At 45.8% G+C, this 19,001-nt stretch overlaps 1 protein-coding gene across 1 annotated transcript in view; it reads left to right on the forward strand.

Annotated features, from left to right (window-relative positions):
* LOC144955589 (myosin-4-like) overlaps positions 1-19,001 on the forward strand; it is a 39,855-nt gene continuing 20,854 nt past the window's right edge. The window contains exons 1-21 of the mRNA XM_078885925.1: positions 1-195; positions 2,156-2,299; positions 2,731-2,887; positions 3,887-3,914; positions 4,803-4,917; positions 5,033-5,125; positions 5,745-5,808; positions 5,949-6,047; positions 6,463-6,566; positions 7,759-7,897; positions 9,196-9,314; positions 9,427-9,576; positions 10,261-10,431; positions 11,220-11,529; positions 12,614-12,616; positions 13,345-13,412; positions 13,807-13,894; positions 15,407-15,524; positions 15,990-16,113; positions 16,581-16,717; positions 18,153-18,408. Coding sequence (XP_078742051.1) covers positions 1-195; positions 2,156-2,299; positions 2,731-2,887; positions 3,887-3,914; positions 4,803-4,917; positions 5,033-5,125; positions 5,745-5,808; positions 5,949-6,047; positions 6,463-6,566; positions 7,759-7,897; positions 9,196-9,314; positions 9,427-9,576; positions 10,261-10,431; positions 11,220-11,529; positions 12,614-12,616; positions 13,345-13,412; positions 13,807-13,894; positions 15,407-15,524; positions 15,990-16,113; positions 16,581-16,717; positions 18,153-18,408 — 2,682 coding nt within the window. The remainder of the gene's footprint in view (positions 196-2,155; positions 2,300-2,730; positions 2,888-3,886; positions 3,915-4,802; positions 4,918-5,032; positions 5,126-5,744; positions 5,809-5,948; positions 6,048-6,462; positions 6,567-7,758; positions 7,898-9,195; positions 9,315-9,426; positions 9,577-10,260; positions 10,432-11,219; positions 11,530-12,613; positions 12,617-13,344; positions 13,413-13,806; positions 13,895-15,406; positions 15,525-15,989; positions 16,114-16,580; positions 16,718-18,152; positions 18,409-19,001) is intronic.

Here is a 19,001-nt window from a genome sequence, read left to right on the forward strand (position 1 = left end):
ATGGGCGACCTGCGTGACTTTGGGGAAGCCGCTCCATTTCTGAGGAAGTCTGAGAAGGAGAGATTGGAAGCTCAGCACCGTCCCTTTGACACAAAGAAGGAAGTTTACGTGGTCGACGTCAAGGACATGTACGTTAAGGCCACGATCAAGAGCAGTGACGGTGGCAAGGTCACCGTTGAAACTGAAGATGGCCGGGTACATACCATGTGTGTGTCCACTTCTCCGCACCGTGTCAACCCATCACTGTTCACCCCGGTTTCTTGCACGGGGAAATTTAGTTTGCAGGTCCATACGGCGTACAGCCGTTTCAAGACGGGCAAAAACACCTTTTTTGTGTCTATTTGTTTGTGTTTCTCCCTTGTGATGGGACTTTGTAGGATGAACGTTGAGATGTATAAGGGGCACGGGGTGACCAATAAGGTCTGAATTGGTCTGTGATAAAGTAGGCACTGATAAGGGATTGACAGGTTTGTTATACACTACTATACACTACACTATACACGACATTACTACACACTGCACTATACACTGCACTGCACACTACACCACTGTACACTTATACTACTATACCATACATGTCAACCCATACGGTTTACCACGTATTCTTGTACAGTGCAATTGAGTTTTCAGGTCTTTTCGGCGAGCAGCCATTCAAATGCGTGCAGAAAAAGTTGAGTAACATGTTTTGTGTGTATTTGTTTGTGTTTCTCCCTTGTGATGGGACTTTGTAGGATGAACGTCGAGATTTATAAGGGCACGGGGTGACCAATAAGGTCTGAATTGGTCAGTGATAAGTAGGGCACTGATAAGGGATTGACAGGGATGGGTTTCTGTTGGACACACCTGATGATATATGTGTAACAGGGTTTTCTCGTGATCGAGCCGTTGTAGTTTCTTCGGTGTGTGCTTTCGTGCTGTTGCAAACAAGACACACACGCAAAAAAATGTGTGTAAAAATCACACAGCCATCGTGTGCATGCCAAAGAGCGTCAACGTTTCCTGAAGAAATGCATTGTGGTACATACACTTGTTTGAGATCATCAAAATGCATGTGAGGAAATTGATGGCAATCTCAGACAAGCGAACCACAATGTCCTTCTTCAGGAAATGCTGATTGTTTGTTGCATATGCATAATGGATGTGTGCTTTTTATGTGTATTTTTTATCCGTAATACAGGATTTTTTGGGGTTAGATAGCGTAAATATGTAAATGTGACGTTAAAACCCGCCACCACCCGACAAAGCCAACTAGTAATGGTTGTCACGTAAACAGAACGTGCCAATTCGTTACTAGTACAGCACTAACCGGTGTGTTGGAGAGCCAAGCCACAATATTTACAATCTGAGTACGACGTTTTTTCTATGCCTAGTTTATAGATTGTTATGCATAGTTTGAAACGTAGTTTCCAGCCTGCACTATTAAAGCAAAAAAAATATATATGTTTCTGTATTTTTATAATCAATTAGACATTTGATGAATGTTCGATGTTACACTCTGCGTGCTGGGAAAATTACGTTCCTGAAGAAGCTCCCAGCACGCTGAGTGAAACGTTGGACATCGTGCAGAACAACACGTGGTACAACGTGAAAAAACATAGGAGAGAAATGTTTAATATTGATTGTTAAAGTTACTGTAGTTGACAGGTAAAAAGAAAATCTATCTGTTTTGATCATCATTGGTAGTGGGGTGTGTCTGCTTTTCCACCAGCTTTCACATTCTACAGGTACTCCGTGGGAGGCAATTTACTCTGTTTACTGATGATGGGGATCATATACGTTAAAGTATTTAGCATGAGACGTGAAGCTATGGATAGATTTTGGCTGATGCGTCCCGATGAGTGACACCAGTCAACCGCTGGGCTGTCACGTAAGGGAGACCCAAATAACAATCAATTTGTGAATAAAGATCTGACTATTATTGTGCCAAATGTAATCGTTCTAGCCCTTGTAGAAATGTTATTTGCAATCGTCTATATGAATATGATAACGTTTTTTTCTTTGTGTGCTATATTTCATGAACAAAAAGAATGCTCATAATTGCTTATTAATGTTCAACGTGTGCATAACGTTTTGTGTTGCTACATTGCAGATGTTTCGATTGTTCTATTGTTCTCATTGTGTTGTTATCGCATGGCCTGTCAAACTTTGCCCAAAGACCGTCACAGTGAAGGCAGAGGATGTACACCAAATGAACCCTCCCAAGTTTGATAAAATCGAGGACATGGCGATGCTGACGTTTCTGAACGAAGCGGCTGTCCTCTACAACCTCAAGGAGAGATACGCTGCCTGGATGATCTACGTACGTTCTACGACTAACGCGTGCATATTGTTGGCACGGTTGTAACGTCAGCGTTTGTAAAAGTTTTAACTTCAGCCATTGGTAAATGAATGAAAATTATGAAAGTGGCAAAGGAAAAAAAAGATATCTAAACAATTGGAATGGATTAATGCACGAATGAGATTCTTTAACCTGAACAAAGTTACATAATTCCAGCTAAGTATATTAACCGTGGCTCAGTACCGTGGATACATTATTAAGATGTCAACGCGACACGTGTCAGAACGTCGTGGTCTCGTCTGAAGCGTTTTAATTGGAAAACATTCCTCACTACAATTAGCCTCCAGAGTCGTTTGGAATGTGCGAGGTTTTGTGATCGCTGTCCGCACTCAGCGTGGCATTGACAGACTCTGAATTGTCACTCTCTGACCACGAAACGTTGCAATCTCCAGACCTACTCCGGGCTCTTCTGCGTCACTGTGAACCCATACAAATGGCTGCCCGTGTACAACAAGGAGGTCGTGGCTGGATACAGAGGGAAGAAGCGTCAAGAGGCACCCCCTCATATTTATTCCATCTCTGACAACGCCTATCAGTCCATGCTGACAGGTGGGTTGTACACGATTTTCATTTTTTGCACAGCCAAAGCACTTTGGGAGAATAACAACAACAAAGCAAGCAGACTACTCGCCTGCTTGCCGCATCTGTCCCTTCACATAAACGACATGAACATTAATATTATTGGTTCTTACGGTAAAGTCACGTAGAAGAGAAATAATAAAATTATAAAAATATAAAAAATACAATTATCACGACGTTTCGACTGCAACACAAGCAATCATCATCAGGTGTGAAATCCACAGCAAGAAAATTTGAAAATGTATTTCCCTTCTACGTGACTTTACCGAAATAACTAAGAATATGAATCCCTGCAGTCACGAAAGCTTTAAATAAATAAAAAATGTATATTATTGTTGACACGTTACATCAGCCACACGGCCTTCTGGGAGTGTATCATCTAAGTACCATTGGGTTCAACACAAGCAAACTCTCGATCGGTTTCAGAATTCAGTGTCTCATCAGTAGGCTTGGTTGAATCCATGCTGTTGAACTGACAGATGTTTATAGATAGGCAATGACTCTCTGTGTTAGATATAGGTCCCAGTTCAACGTTCAACCATTTCATACATAACACAAATGACCATTAGCATGTTGTGGAAACAGCAACAAAATAATCAAGTCGACTATTCGGGCGATGGGAGGAGGCATATCGTCTCCTTATTTACATGCTTTATTTTATTTCAACAGTTGCCATAACATTGCAGAGCATTCTTTGTTGTCAGTCACGTGCTGGTACTGGATTATTGAAATTCATGCAGAAATATATCATTGCTGGAGTGAATGTGTGACAATTGAATGAGTAGAAAATATTTGAAGGTTTATATACATATTTTTTTACAAACACGTGAAGACCTGCATGGACTTTAGCTGCACATTACAATCATTTGTTTCGGCACATCCAGTGTCTGTCCCATAACGCCGCATATTGTGCATTTGCTCTTCTTGTCACACTTTAACCGACGCTTTTTTTCATATCCCCGTCGACAGACAGAGAAAACCAGTCGGTTCTGATCACGTGAGTAAAGTCGCGCGCGCTTGTGTGGTGTGCAACAATCGTATAATCCGTGAGAAGAAGAAGTAAAAAAAATGCTTCTCGCAACGTATTGAATCAAAGTGTGAGAGTGAGAAAGTGAGTTCGGTTTAAAGAGGCATTGGTGCAGCTGGGGGGGGGGGGTGCGGGAATGGCAACCACACCGAGACGCACACAGCCCAGAGTAGGGGACCCCAGGCACTGGGCCTCAAGGAGAGGGGGACATTCGATGGAGTGGACCCTGAATTGATTCCTTGGCACCAGGGCCCATGCCAACCACGCGGACGCCACTGGTGACGGTATTGTTGTGTATTCATATTCTTAGGTTTTTTCGGTAAAGTCACGTAGGTAAAAAATTAAGATTAGAAATTTTGAAAATGTCAGAACGTCGTGGTCTCCTCTGTGTTTTGATCGGTCAAAGGTTTGGCAAAGGCGCAGGGCTGCATCGGCTTGCTCACGCCACTGCTGACAGAAAGGGCCTCCACTGAAAGAAGCTTTGTGTTGTGTCACAAAAGTAAAATTTAGAACGTGTACTGTGAATATTCTTAGGTTTAGATACAGCTATCGTGCTGTGACGGTTCCACCTGAAGACGGAAGCTTGTGTTGCCTCCGAAACGTCGTGATTTTAAGTTTATTTTACTTTTATTAATTTTAATTTTTTACCTACGTGACTTTACCGAAACAACCTAAGAATATGAATCCTTGCAGTCACGAAAGTTTCAAATCTAGAACTATGTACTGTGAATGTTGAATCACTACCAATGCGATATTTCTTTTTTATTAAATGTGCTTATACGGTTTTAGACGGCACATTGCCCATCGTGACGCCTTGACAATTATTCGACATTACCACCGTGCCTCTGACTTCCTCAGCGGAGAATCCGGTGCGGGGAAGACCGTCAACACGAAGAGAGTCATCCAGTACTTCGCGACAATCGCGGCGCTGGGCGAGTCCACCAAGAAGGAGGCCTCGCAGTCCCAGATGAAGGCACGTCAGACCCGCAGTCACCGTTACGCGCGCCGAGTGTCTCGATACGTCCGGCGCAGTGGTATTTGTCGGCACGTCGCAGAGGATTGAGCGGTGTTTGTTTTCAATGCTGCAGGGCACCCTAGAGGATCAAATTGTCCAGGCCAACCCTCTCATGGAAGCGTTTGGCAATGCCAAGACCGTCAGGAACGACAACTCCTCGCGTTTTGTGAGTATGCTTGTGGGTAGGTTTGTTGAACTTCTTTCGCAGCGTACGTAGCCAACCGTGCTAATCGGAGAAACGATTTTCAATCTCGATGATTGAAAAGTGCATCGCTCCAGTGGCTTCCTAATATCGGAAGGAGAGCGTTCCAGACGGCCGCAGAAGCGCGACTGAGTGAGTGAGCAACGATGCACACGAAATTGTAATATTTCCCGGGTGGTTGCTGCATAATGATTTCTGCTGTAATATCGAGCCCTCTGTCAGTCAATCCGCTGCTGCCGGATGAAGGTCTCCCCCCACAACCGACAAGGTGCGGGTTCATACTTCACCACGCTGGTCGGGTTCCGGTTGGTGAGAGGGTTGTTGGGCAAGGGGGGCGGGGAGAGGGTGGGTGAGCGTGGGGATCAAGACGTCCCCTGCCACTGATGTTGACCGTAGCCGGGAATAGAACTCAGGTTTTAGGGATTAAGGATTGCGCAGAGCGCAGCTACTCTGTTACACCCCCCCTCCCCCCTAACGCCCCACGCCAGTTGCTGTTTCGTGCTGCTGAATTGACTGCACGTGACGAATCTCCCATTGTATATTTGTTCATTATTATCATTAATCACGGTTGTTTTTTATTCAGGGAAAATTCATCCGAATCCACTTTGGAGCCTCCGGAAAGCTGGCTTCTTGCGACATAGAAACTTGTGAGCGCAAGCCTTTGATTTTGTCACGACGTTGATTTGGCAAAGTCACAAACACCGCCGCGTGGCGTTTTTTTTGTGCGAGCGGCGATGTCGTTGCCGTTTAACGATTTAATCTGCCAACGAGCAATGCGTCCTCGCAGATCTGCTGGAGAAATCCCGCGTCACCTTCCAGCTTCCCACCGAAAGGAACTACCACATCTTCTTTCAAATCATCTCTCAGCAGAAGCCGGAGCTCATCGGTGGGTTTTTATTTTATTTTAATGGGCCAGTCGAAATGTCGCGGGGCCGATGTTACGTCTCACGGTCATTTGACAGATGAAGGTGTTTAGGTTCTCATGGCTCTCCCCTGTTAGCCGACATTTCTCTCCATCTGGAAACTGGCTCAGTCTTGTTGTTGTTGTTGAATGTCCAATTGTTGTGTTTGTCTTCCTCTCCCCACTGAATGCACCCCCGCCCGTGTCCAGATAAACTTTCCACCTCCCTTCTGTCCACTTCTACTATCAATTAAATTAATAACATTTATTTGCGCAATCATCAAGTGACTTTGAATGCAAGTGTAGTATTTAGATGCTTCGGAAGCTCCAAATTGCGTCGTGTTATTATTCTTAGTGTATCTGTATTTGAATGCCTTTCGTGTGTTTGTTTGTTTTACAGACATGCTGTTAATCACTACAAACCCCTATGACTATGTATTCATTAGTCAGGGCGAAATCACCGTGGCATCTATTGATGACAAAGAAGAGCTCATGGCAACTGATGTGAGTAGAAACAAGAATCAGCAAACGTGTCTTTGTTACTTCACGTGCAGGCTGGCACGTATCGACCTTGACCAATTGAAGATCCGCATCCAGTGCAGTGTTTGTGTGCGGTGGAAATACCGGTTCCTTCCCATCACACCTGTCAACCCCTTATAAGTGCCTACCTTAAATTTCGATTTAAAGCTTTCGTGACTGCAGGGATTCATTGTCTTGGTTCTTTCGGTAAAGTATAAATAAAACGTAATAAAATAATTCTCAATTATTTTATTATGTTTTATTTTTATTATTTTATTACTTCCCTTCTACGTGACTTTACCGAAAGAACCAAGAAGATGAATCCCTGCAGTCACGAAAACATAATAAAATAATGGAGAATTATTTTATTATGTTTTATTTTTATTATTTTATTACTTCCCTTCTACGTGACTTTACCGATATAATCAAGAAGTGCCTACCTTATTACTCCAGACCAATTCACTCAATGGTCACCCCGTGCACTCTCAACGTTCATCCTACAAAGTCCCATCACAAGGGAGAAACGCAAACAAATAGACAACATTTTTGCCCGTATTGAAGCGTACTCTTGGGTTTTTGAAACGGCTGTAGCCGCATGGACCTGCACACTCAATTTCCCTGTACGAGAATGTGGGTTAAACCGAATGGGTTGACAGCTATTCCCCATGGACATTCAGACATCTGACTTGTTCCGACTTGCTCGCATACAGTCATGCGCCCTTCATCTCGCGTACATTCACTTAATTCCAAAGTACGGTAAATAACTTTCCACACACGGCAAAGTACGTTTAAAGCAGCTACAAAATGTGACCTTTTTGCCAGTATCAAAGCATGAAACAATAAGAATAGGTTTTACCTTTCTGGCAATGAAAACAGGTGTTAAGATGTTGAATAGGTAAAAATCCATTATTCTTTCACGTTCAAAGCAGTTTGCGCTCAAATTTTGTGTCCTGCAACCCATATGCGTATCGTACAACCGTTACCTTCCAAAGGTGATCTCGCACCTTCCTACTCCTTCACACATCCGTCCATCCGTAAATCTCCGAGCTGGCGGGGGACATCTGCAGCGTGCTAACGCAGGAGACCCCGTCGCTTTGGCCCATCAAAGCGCCGCCGTCGTTACGGTCGGGTTCGCTACCCCGCGTCGACCGACCTGCGTGCCATTGTCTACGTACAGAGCGCCATCGACATCCTGGGCTTCACCAACGATGAGAAATTGAGCATCTACAAGCTTACCGGCTCCATCATGCACTACGGCAACATGAAGTTCAAGCAGAAACAGCGGGAGGAGCAGGCGGAACCCGACGGTGTGGAGGGTACGTGCGTGCGTGCGTTTGCGTGTGTACGCTGAACTTCTTTCGCACCGTACGTGGCCAACTGTGCTAATCGGAGGGGCGGGGGGGGGGGGGACAACAAACTGAACACAAAACAAATGAGTTTAATAAATAAAAATAATAGTCATACTACAGCACCTTTCTTACCCCAAATACAACACGAAGTGTCTACCATTTGGTTGCTTAAACAGTTTTACATTTTAAATTTTTGACAATTTTTCTGAGTCTTCAATCTAGATTTAGAAGTGCATAGACACACTGTATAAGACACACACATCTCGGTGGCATTCATCGCATCTGCGCGGGGTTAAACGTTACCACCGTCAACATGAACTGGAGGCATCGCCTCATTAAAACCTGAGCTTAAAACCAGATCGACATTTGAGAGAGCCGTGGTTTTCCCCAGTAGAATATAAACCCGTTAGGGCCATCACTGGGGATTTTAACCTCATCGTCATCGGCCATAGCCAATCCACTGCTGGATGAAGCCGCCGTCAAGCCATCACCATCCCCCCATGAATCTACAAAGCAACAATCCACGCAACAACCCACGCGCGAGCTGATGCCATTGCTCCATCTGTTCACTGAAGGCCTTCTCGGATGCGTTCTACTGCTTGGCTGCCACTCCGTTGTTATTCCTGTCCATCTTCCCTTGTAGCGATGTGTCTTTCTCAAGCCCACTTACTTTTTCTGAACAGTTTGGATGATACCATTGGAACCTCCTTTGCCAGTAGCAAAATATGATAATTGTTTTTCTACCCTTTTATCTGGCAACAAAACTGACACTTTTTTTTTGCTTAACCCGAGCTCTCATACTCTGATGGTGCATTGTCTTTGAGTTGTGCGCCTTTTGGCTTCATCTGGTCCAACACCATGTGAGACTAGGCTCTAAGAAAAGCTGTCTCGGGTGTGGACCAATCAATTTTAAGGACAGTGCATACATTATCAGAGTTGTGTTTTTTGTTTGCATTCCGACCGCAGGTATTGTGGTCAATGCAAACATGACTCCTTGTAAAAAAGGTGTCAGTTTTGTTGCCAGATAAAAGGGTAAAAAAACAATTATCAGTTTGGATGATGTTATTAACCCTCGTATGTTCTCTTATTCATGTGGTTCTCTCCTAACTGGCTCTCAGTGCGATTCCAAGCAAGTGTCTCTCCACGCTTCATGCTTATTCTGGCCATAATAATTTTAATTACAGTTTTTGAGAAAAATACAAACCACCCTCCCCCTCCACAAAAGGAAGTTGGCGACGTGTACGTCCGTTTTATTTGACCGACAGATGCGGACAAGGCTTGCTATTTGATGGGCATCAATTCTGCTGATCTCCTCAAAGCCCTCTGCTACCCAAGGGTCAAAGTTGGAAACGAGGTTGTTACCAAAGGCCAGACAGTCAAACAGGTGGGAGATTAAAGCAACGTTGCAGGCACTCACAACAGACACGTTTTGGTTGATGTTTTAAGTGGCGTTTGAACCGTTTTTTTTATTATGCCGACTTAAATCTCTCTCGCAGGTGTACAACAACATTGGTGCTCTGGCAAAGACTGTTTTCGAGAAACTCTTCCTGTGGATGGTCATTCGCATTAACCAATCGCTGGACACAAAGAAGGCGAGGCAACATTTCATTGGCGTGCTGGACATTGCTGGCTTTGAAATATTTGATGTAAGTACCAGTGTCATTGTTGTCTTTCGGTCATTACCATCATAATAATAGTAGCTAACACTTATTTGTTAAATCCACACTGAATTCCAATACACTTTTTTTCCAGGAAGCTCTCCCGTTTAACACATGTGAAAAAAGAGCTTCATTGCTCAGATAATTTTTCCAGGATCAACAGAGATTCTGAGATGAAACATATTGCTGTATATATGTGAAATTCTGTTTATTTATATATTTGTATTTTTTTTAACCAGTTAAGGCCCATTGAGCTATATAGATCATTTTCAGAAGCGACCCGGCCCCAAATGATGGCTCAACAAAGTGGCTTATAACGTGGGCATGCTCTAAACGCACGTTTATTCTAAATATGGAAAGTAAAAACTGGAGGATCCAGAGAAAAATCCACGTGACCACGGTGAAAACATGCAAACTCCAAATATAGAACAGGCGTCAGGTTAGGGATCCAACCCACGACCTCCTGTATACAAGGCGAGGTAGTTAACATCTTGCCACCGTGGCAAGATGTTAACTGGCTTTGATTCTTATGTATCAGCTATGGTAAACAGGCGTGAGTATTTAAAATTATGTTTCTTTTGCAAGAGATACTCGATAATTACCGATTTTTTTCAACAATTCATGCGCTTTGCATAAGTACTTTCTCAATCGTTTTTGTTAATGCATTTTCAGTATAACACCTTCGAGCAACTTTGCATCAATTTCACAAACGAAAGGCTGCAGCAGTTCTTCAACCACCACATGTTCGTGCAAGAGCAGGAAGAGTACAAGAAGGAGGGCATCGACTGGGAGTTCATCGACTTCGGCATGGACTTGCAGGCCTGCATTGACCTCATCGAGAAGGTTCCGTTCGCACACAACGCCGGTCACCGCAACTCGGAGCGCGAGCGATTTTCCCCAGCAGTCTCTACTGCGGTCCTGGGCATTGTGCCCATTCTGGAGTGTATGCCGCAGCTCGTCCATCAGCAGGTCAAACGACGATGACCATTGTCATCGTCGTTATCATCCTTATCAGGCATTTTTAGTTAACGTGACAAACCTCACTAATTGGCTGTGTTGGGTGGTGACGGGTTTAATGACACATTTATATTTACGCAATCAAACACGAAAACCTCTATTATGGATTTTAAAGATTGTTGACTTTTTTATTTAAGAAGACGGTGATGATTATGATCATCATCATCGTCGTTATCAGCCTCTGTTGCATGAAGACCTCCCCCAAGCTGTTGCCATCTCTCGTGATCCTGCCACGCAGCGATCCGCCTGGCACAGCCGATTTCTTCGCTTCCATGCCCTCCCGCGGTGGATGTCCTCTCAGATGAGGTTCCCACACTTGGCTGCCACTCAGCTACTTTTTTAATTGACCCTCTGCCATCATCCCTTCGAGTGACGCGTCCTGCCCATACCCGCGTGTTCACAGTTTCAGGAGGTGTGGAGGAATTGGTCAAAATCTCATCTAGAGGAGCCCACTAGAGCTCCGACTAGTGGAGGCCCTTCCATCGGCATTGCTGCATTGCACTAGCCATTGCAGACCCATGGTCTCCACGGTTGAGCCTGTGAATTTCCATGCCCACTGCGTGACACGAAGGAACGTGTGACGTGAACTTGAAACGCTCGTCGTATTGTTCCAGCCCATGGGCATCATGTCCATCCTCGAGGAGCAGTGCATGTTCCCCAAGTCGAACGACAGCACCTTCAAGGAGAAGCTGTACGACCAGCACCTCGGCAAATCGAGCTTCTTCCAGAAGCCCAAGCCGTCGAAGGGAAAGCACGAGGCTCACTTCACCCTCGGCCACTACGCCGGCAACGTGGACTACAACATCTCTGGCTGGCTGGAGAAGAACAAGGATCCACTGAACGACTCTGTGGTGCAGATCTACCAGAAGGCCAGCCTCAAAGTGCTCGGCGTTCTCTTCGCCAACTTTGCAAGCGCCGATGCCGGTAGGCAGCAACGATTCTAATACTACAGCTAATATTCATGATTTCTATTTATATTACATGCCGTGTGTGTGTATATAGATCTATTGTGGGGAGCGGTAGTGTAACGGTGATCGCACTGCTCTACGAACTCGGCGACCTGAGTTAGATTCCCGCTCACGGCCAACATCGGTGACGAATATCTGTAACCGGTTCTGGGCCTGCCCTAGGTCGACTCAGCCTCAAATGAGTACCTGGTGCGGTCTTTAGTAAATATCGCCACTAGGGAGACAAAGGCGGCTGAGCGTGGTGCTGGCCACCTACCCCCTCGTGTGCCGTGCCGGCTTTCATAGGTGCTACTCGCTAACAGCACTTGCCCCAACATTCTGTTCAGGCTATAGGGGGGATCTTTGTCTTTATATACATTTATCATGTTATGTAAGATAAAGCATTCGATATATATTTATTTTAAAATAATCATAAGTTAAATAATGCACAGCCCTTTGGCCATCCAAGTGAGAACAAATAAATTAATTAACATTTTCAAGCAAAACCTGTTCAGATAATAATCGCTTATTATAACACATTCCTGTGGAGAGAGCTGGTAGGAACGTTGGGTTGCTCGGTCAATGGCCAGGGTCAACGGCGGCGTGGTGTATTCCGCAAATATGCTCGACTGTTAGGGCGGGCAACAGCCGGCGTGAGTAGGTTAAATGTTGAGTTTTATAAGGGCACCACGGGGTGACCAGCCCCTCCCCACCCAGCCCCACCCCTCCCACCCCCCACCTAACCCCACCCTCCCCACCCAGCCCCTCCCCACCCTCCCCTCTCCACCCAGCCCCTCCCCACCCTCCTCACCCAGCCCCACCCTCCCCCACCTTCCCCACCAGGCCCCTCCCCACCCTCCCCTCCCCACCCAGCCCCACCCCTCCCACCTCCCACCCAACCCCACCCAGCCCCTCCCCACCCTCCTCACCCAACCCCACCCTCCCCCACCCTCCCCACCAGGCCCCTCCCCACCCTCCCCTCCCCACCCAGCCCCTCGCTCCCCACTCAGCCCCTCCCTGCACGACGGACACAATAATCCCCTGTGGGCTGGTGTAACCAGGAGGTTCCGACCAGTATTATAGGCATGTGTCAAGCCATTGCTGGGTAAAGGCGACTGGATAATTAGCCACGCGTGGCACTCAAACTCAGGCCGTGTGGCTCAGAGCACAGCGCAGTCAGCACGGAGCCAGCGCTCCACCCGACAGTCACTGATTTACAGTGGTACCCTGGAGATCGAACTTAATTCGTTCCAGAAGGCCATTCGAACACCGATTTGTTCGAACACCGAATTAATTTTCCCCATAAGAATGAATGTGAATGACATTAATTGGTTCCAGACACAAGAAATCTCTCATTATAGAGCATTTTTACATGAAGTTTACAGTAATTACATGCTTAAAATAATACAAAAAACAAGAAACACAATAAATAAATGGAATAAATGAATAAATATGTGGAATAAATGAAATAAATGAACATTGAATTTCACTTTACCTGTAGTAAGGAGAGTTGATGGCTTGAGTGGAAGGTGTTGAGGAGGGGGAGGTGGTAAAACCTTTGTCTGGGCAAGCGTCATGCACGCTGGCCATACGCGTCTCAGCCGTACAGGTTCTTTCAAGTCGCGATTGGCCGTTCGACCTCCGAATTTCGTTCGGTTTCCGGGGCGACATTTTTTCAGAAATGTCGTTCGAACACCGATTTGTTCGAGTTCTGGTGCGTTCGATCTCCGAGGTTCTACTGTAATATGAATGCACGTCCAGCCATAATCTCTCAGTTGTCATGTGTGCACAGATGCCGCAGGTGCAAAGAAGGCAAAGAAAAAGGGATCCTCGTTTCAAACTGTGTCTGCTTTGCACAGGGTATGTTGGTGCATTCTAGATTTGAAGTTTTCGTGACTGCAATGATCCATACTCTTTGGTTCTTTCGGTAAAGTCACGTAGGTGAAAGTATAAATAATAATAACAAAATGGAAATAACTAAATTAAATCACGACGTTTCGGAAGCAACACAAGCTTCCGTCATCAGGTGGAACAACCACAGCAAGAAACACAATTACTGTGATTATTTCTATTTTTATTCTTATTTTTATTTTTGTTTTCACCTACGTGACTTTACCGAAAGAACCAAAGAGTATGTTGATGCACTTGACGTGGCTGTTGTACAATTTTTAATTCGTGGCAGTTAAAAATCTGTGCGCGAAAAGGGGGGAAGGGGGGGTGTTATACTCGCAACGAACGCGTTTCTTTCCTGTAGGAAAACCTTAACAAGCTGATGACAAATTTGAAGACAACCCATCCTCATTTCGTCCGCTGCCTCATTCCTAATGAGACAAAGACTCCAGGTGCGTCCGTGTGTCACTCGCGAACGTTCGCACCGAGAGCGCCGCATTCGCGCCCTGACGTTTTCATCGGCGTAAACGTTTCACTCCAACACGCCACGCAGGTTAATGCGCGTTTTTTAAAGATGGGTTTAACACGCAGTATTATCCATAGTCGAGGTTTTCGGGTTAGATCGCGTCAATATAAATGTGTCGTTAAACCCGCCACCACCCGACACAGCCAATTAGTAATGGGGTTTGTCACGTGAACAGAACGTGTCATCTCAAATGCCAATTCAATTAAGAACGAAACAGGAGGAGGATTTATCCACGAATCTGGCTGTCGCCTGATGAAGCTGGTTGTAATTACTGGTGAAACGTCGTACTCAGATTGTAAATGTTGTGGCTTGGCTCTCCAGCACACCGATGTGCTGTACTAGTGACGAATTGGCCACGTTCTGTTTACGTGACAAACCTTCCCAATTGGCTGTGTCGGGTGGTGGTGGGTTTCACGACACATTTATATATTTACGTGATCTAACCTAAAGAAACCTCAATTATGGATTTTAAAGATTGTTTCATTTTAGATTCAAGCAGATTGCGATGATGACGATGATGATCATCTTCATCGTCATCATCGTTATCGGCGTTGGGCAATCCCCTGCTGCATGAAGACCTCCCCCAAGCTGTGGCCATCTCTCGTGATCCTGCCACGCAGCGATCCGCCTGGCACGGCCGATCTCTTTGCTTCCATGCCCTCCCGCGGTGGATGTCCTCTCAGATGAGGTTCCCACACTTGGCTGCCACTCCGTTACTTTTTATTGACCGTCTGCCATCATCCATTCGAGCGACGGGTTCTGCCCATACCCACTTTGTTAACAGTTTTGAGTGATCTCATAATTTTGAGAATAGGTTTTCCCATTTTTTATGGCAACAAAACAGCTGTGTTAAGATGTTAAAACGCCAAAGTGAAACCTTTTACAAGGAATCCTGTCTGCATTAACCACAATACTTGTGGTCAGAATGCAAACAAAAAAACATACTCTGATAATATATGCATTTAAATTTAGATTTAAAGCTTTCGTGACTGCAGAGATTCATATTTTTGGTTCTTTCGGTAAAGTCACGTAGAAGGGAAATAAAAGAATAATATATTTATATATTATTTGGCAAAGGAGGTCCCATGATATATCTCATAACCTGTCTAACGTTCCCTAACCCAAGTGTTCATTTTTCGACCTCGCATTGCAATTCCAAGTGTGCTTATTTTTGTGCTTTTTCAGTTTAAGCTCAATTTTAATTTGTCTGCTAATGACCATGTTTCTGACACGTGGTGTGGTCACAGCAGGTCGTGTGGGCTAAGCGTTCCCTCTCTTAGGGACTCCAGTCACCTGCGGTTTTCAGACTCATTAATCGTTGCCCTCAAAACATCTCAAATGCCAATTGGGACCCCCCTCATAATCTCATTAGTCCTACAATCGATGCACTTCTGAAATGTAAAGACCATTGCTCATCGATGCCCCTGACTCGCTCTAGGGGTCATGGACAACAACCTCGTGATGCACCAGCTGCGTTGCAACGGCGTGCTGGAGGGCATCAGGATCTGCAGGAAGGGCTTCCCCAACAGGATTCTCTACGGGGACTTCAAGCAGCGGTGAGTGCAGACAGACGCGGGCGCGCGTGTCTTGAGCGGAGCGTGATTTTAAGTCGCGGGCTTTCGCGACCAATATTGCGACGCATCGGTGATTGATGGGTGAGATAGCGCAAGATGAACGTGCGACATAGGACCACGTGGAGGAGGGTTGACTTTGCTTCAAACTACTGCAATTACTTTTGATGTTCAATTCTGCACCTCCATCATTAATGATGACAGTCAATTGTTCAGTTTTTACTCTAAATTTGTATTTTTTATATATATATACAACTACCATTCTTGAAAAACAGATTAAGGCTGAATGTTTCTCACCCGCATAAACAAAAAAATATAAAACCAGTCAAATCAAATGATATCTAACGATCATAAAACTGCCAAGTCAACCGATGTGATGAACATTCTCTGACCACATACATACTCATTAACGTTGTGTTGTTGCTAAATTCTGCCACCGTTCATGCGCAGGTATCGCATCCTTAATCCGAGTGCCATGCCAGATGGGCAGTTCATTGACAACAAGACTGGATGCGAGAAACTCATGGATTCTCTGCAACTGGATAATCTCCAGTACAAGTTTGGGTACACAAAGGTAACTTCCAAAATGCTCAAATACATTTAAAATCATGTACGTAGATCCAATACACGCTGCATACTTCCTCCTCTTCAAAGGCATCTGGGCAGCATGGAAGAGTCAGCTGATAAGAGAGAGGGATCATAGAGAGAAGGGAGATGGATCATGGAGAGAAGTGAGATGGATCATGGAGAGAAGGCAGATGGATCAAGAGGTTCGACTCTTGAGTCTTTGGGACACAAATTGAGGAATCCTGGGTCACTCTTGAAAGGATTCAGCACAGCTTAAGTGTACCGTCCAGTAATCTCAGAACCGTAACCATCTGTAAATACAGCACGGCTCCTCGTCCCTCTGTTCTCAAGAAGTGCCATTGCCCAAAGTGTCACCAGATCCCGCGCACAGCCGCGCACTCGATTGTAATTTGAATCCGCCGCCCGCGTTAATTGGCCCCCTGTAAGTCCCCTCGACTCGTTCCGTGGCTCCAGATCGTCTTCCGAGCCGGCCTCCTGGGAACCCTGGAGGAGATGCGGGACGACCGCCTCTCCCTGCTGCTCACGCGCACGCAGGCCGTCACGCGCGGCTACCTCATGCGACGGAAGATGAAGCAGCTGATGGAAACAAGGTTGAGCGACGGCGTGTGTGTGTGCGCGTGTGTGCATGTATGGGGAGCGGTGGTGGAGCGGTTAGCGCTACGCTGCGCTACGAAACTGGCGACCCGGGTTCGATTCGCGCTCACGGCGAAAACCAGGGACGATTATCTGAACCGGTCCTGGGCCTCCCCTAGGTCGACTCAGCCTCAAATGAGTACCTGGTGCGATGTGTAAACATCGCTGCAAGGGAGACAAAGGCGGCCGGGCGTGGTGTTGGCCACCCACCCCCTTGTGTGCCGTGCCGGCCTTTGTAGGTGCTCGCTAACAGCTCTTGCCCTTACAGTCTGTTAAGGCTATACGGGGGATCTTTGTGTGTGCGTGCGTGTGTGTGTGTGGGGAGCGGTAGTGTAGCGGTTAGCGCGCTGCGCTATGAACCCGGCGACCCGTGTTCGATTCCCGCTCACGGCCAACACCAGTGACGATTATCTGAACCGGTCCTGGGCCTCCCCTAGGTCGACTCAGCTTCAAATGAGTACCTGGTGAGGTGTGTAAACATCACCACTAGGGAGACAAAGGCGGTCGGGCGTGGTGCTGGCCACCCACCCCTTCGTGTGCCGTGCTGGCCTTCATAGGTGCTCGCTAAGAGCACTTGCCCCTACAGTCTGTTAAGGCTATACGGGGATCTTTGTCTTTGTGTGTGCGAGCGTGCGTGTGCGTGCGTGCGTGCGTGTGCGTGCGTGTGCGTGCGTCTGTGTCCAAAAAGGTTATATTTGTAATACTTATATTAAAGTACTGTAGTTTAGTTTGAACTCAATTGCTTGGGATGTGCGTGCGTTTACGAGTGGGTGGGGAGTGGCGGTGGCCACAATGATGAATACGGTGACATGGGTTCAAATCATGGCCGTGGATATCATGATTTTACATGTGGTATCTCACTCAGCCTGTCCTGGACTACTACTAGGTAAACTCAGCCTGAGATTAGTATTTATTCCTCTGTGGAAACATCAGTACAGCACTAGGAAGACAAAGTCAGCCAGTCTGGGCAGAGTGCTGGCAATACCACCCACATGTCCTCACAGCTGTCAACCCCTTGTCAGTGCCCTAACTTATTACAGAGCAATTCAGACCTTATTACAGACACACCCGTGCCCTTACAAATCTCAACGTTCATCCTAGAAAGTCCCATTAAAAGGGAGAAACGCAGACAAATAGACATTTTTGCCCGTATTTAAACGGCTGTATGGACCTGAAAACTCAATTTTCCTGCACAAGAATACGGGGTAAACCGTGTGGGTTGACAGCGATGTGCCCTGTGCTTTAATAGGTACTTGCTAACAGTACTTAACCACAGCAATCAATATGGCTATATGGGGATCTTTGTGTGTGTCCGTGTGTCTAAGAGCAGGGCACTAAATGGGATGTTTGCTTCGCGTGTGCGCGCGAGCGTGTGTGTGTGTGTGTACACAGGGATTCAATAATTGTTATCCAGTACAACATCAGGGTCTTCATGGGTGTGAAGAACTGGCCGTGGATGAACCTGTACTTCAAGATCAAGCCTCTGCTCAAGTCCGCCGAATCCGATAAGGAAATGGCGAACATGAAGGAGGAGTTCATCAAGACCAAGGAGGCCCTGGAGAAGTCGGAGGCCCGGCGTAAGGAGCTGGAGGAGAAGATGATCTCCGTTGTGCAGGAGAAACACGACCTGCTCATGCAAGTTGAGAGCGTAAGGTTACATCGTCGTCTTTGGCGAGCGTCATCCTCAAAACGAGCGTCTCCTTTCTAATCATCGGGCACCTTAATGCTTCAACCGCCACAGCATTTGTCACAGCACCATTCTCATTCGCCAATTGTCTGACCGCTGCCCTGCATGCCGTCACCAACCCTCATGGTCCCACGCTGCTGCCAACATCGATCTCAGCCCTGCGTGTGAACTGAACATATCGATCCGGTTCCACAGAGGACTGCGAGAAGAAATTCAAATGCACTGAGAATACATGGGGAAATATACTCAATACCGTTTGTCAGCGTGTCAACGTATCAGGCCCCTTACATTTTCTTAAAATAAGATTAGAATATACGTAGAAAAAATGCGCTCTCAAAATCACCATATTTGAGTATTCGAGTGATTTAAAACAACGTCCTAATTTCTAAATTTTGATTATTTAAAGCTTTCGTGACTGCAGGGATTCATATTCTTGGTTCTTTCGGTAAAGTCACGTAGAAAGGAAATAATAAATAATATAAATATAAAACAATATAGTTTTATATTTATATTATTTTATTATAAAACAATATTGTTTTATATTTATATTATTT

The sequence above is a fragment of the Lampetra fluviatilis genome, chromosome 1 (genome assembly GCF_964198595.1).
Source record: "Lampetra fluviatilis chromosome 1, kcLamFluv1.1, whole genome shotgun sequence".
Lineage (NCBI taxonomy): Eukaryota > Metazoa > Chordata > Hyperoartia > Petromyzontiformes > Petromyzontidae > Lampetra > Lampetra fluviatilis.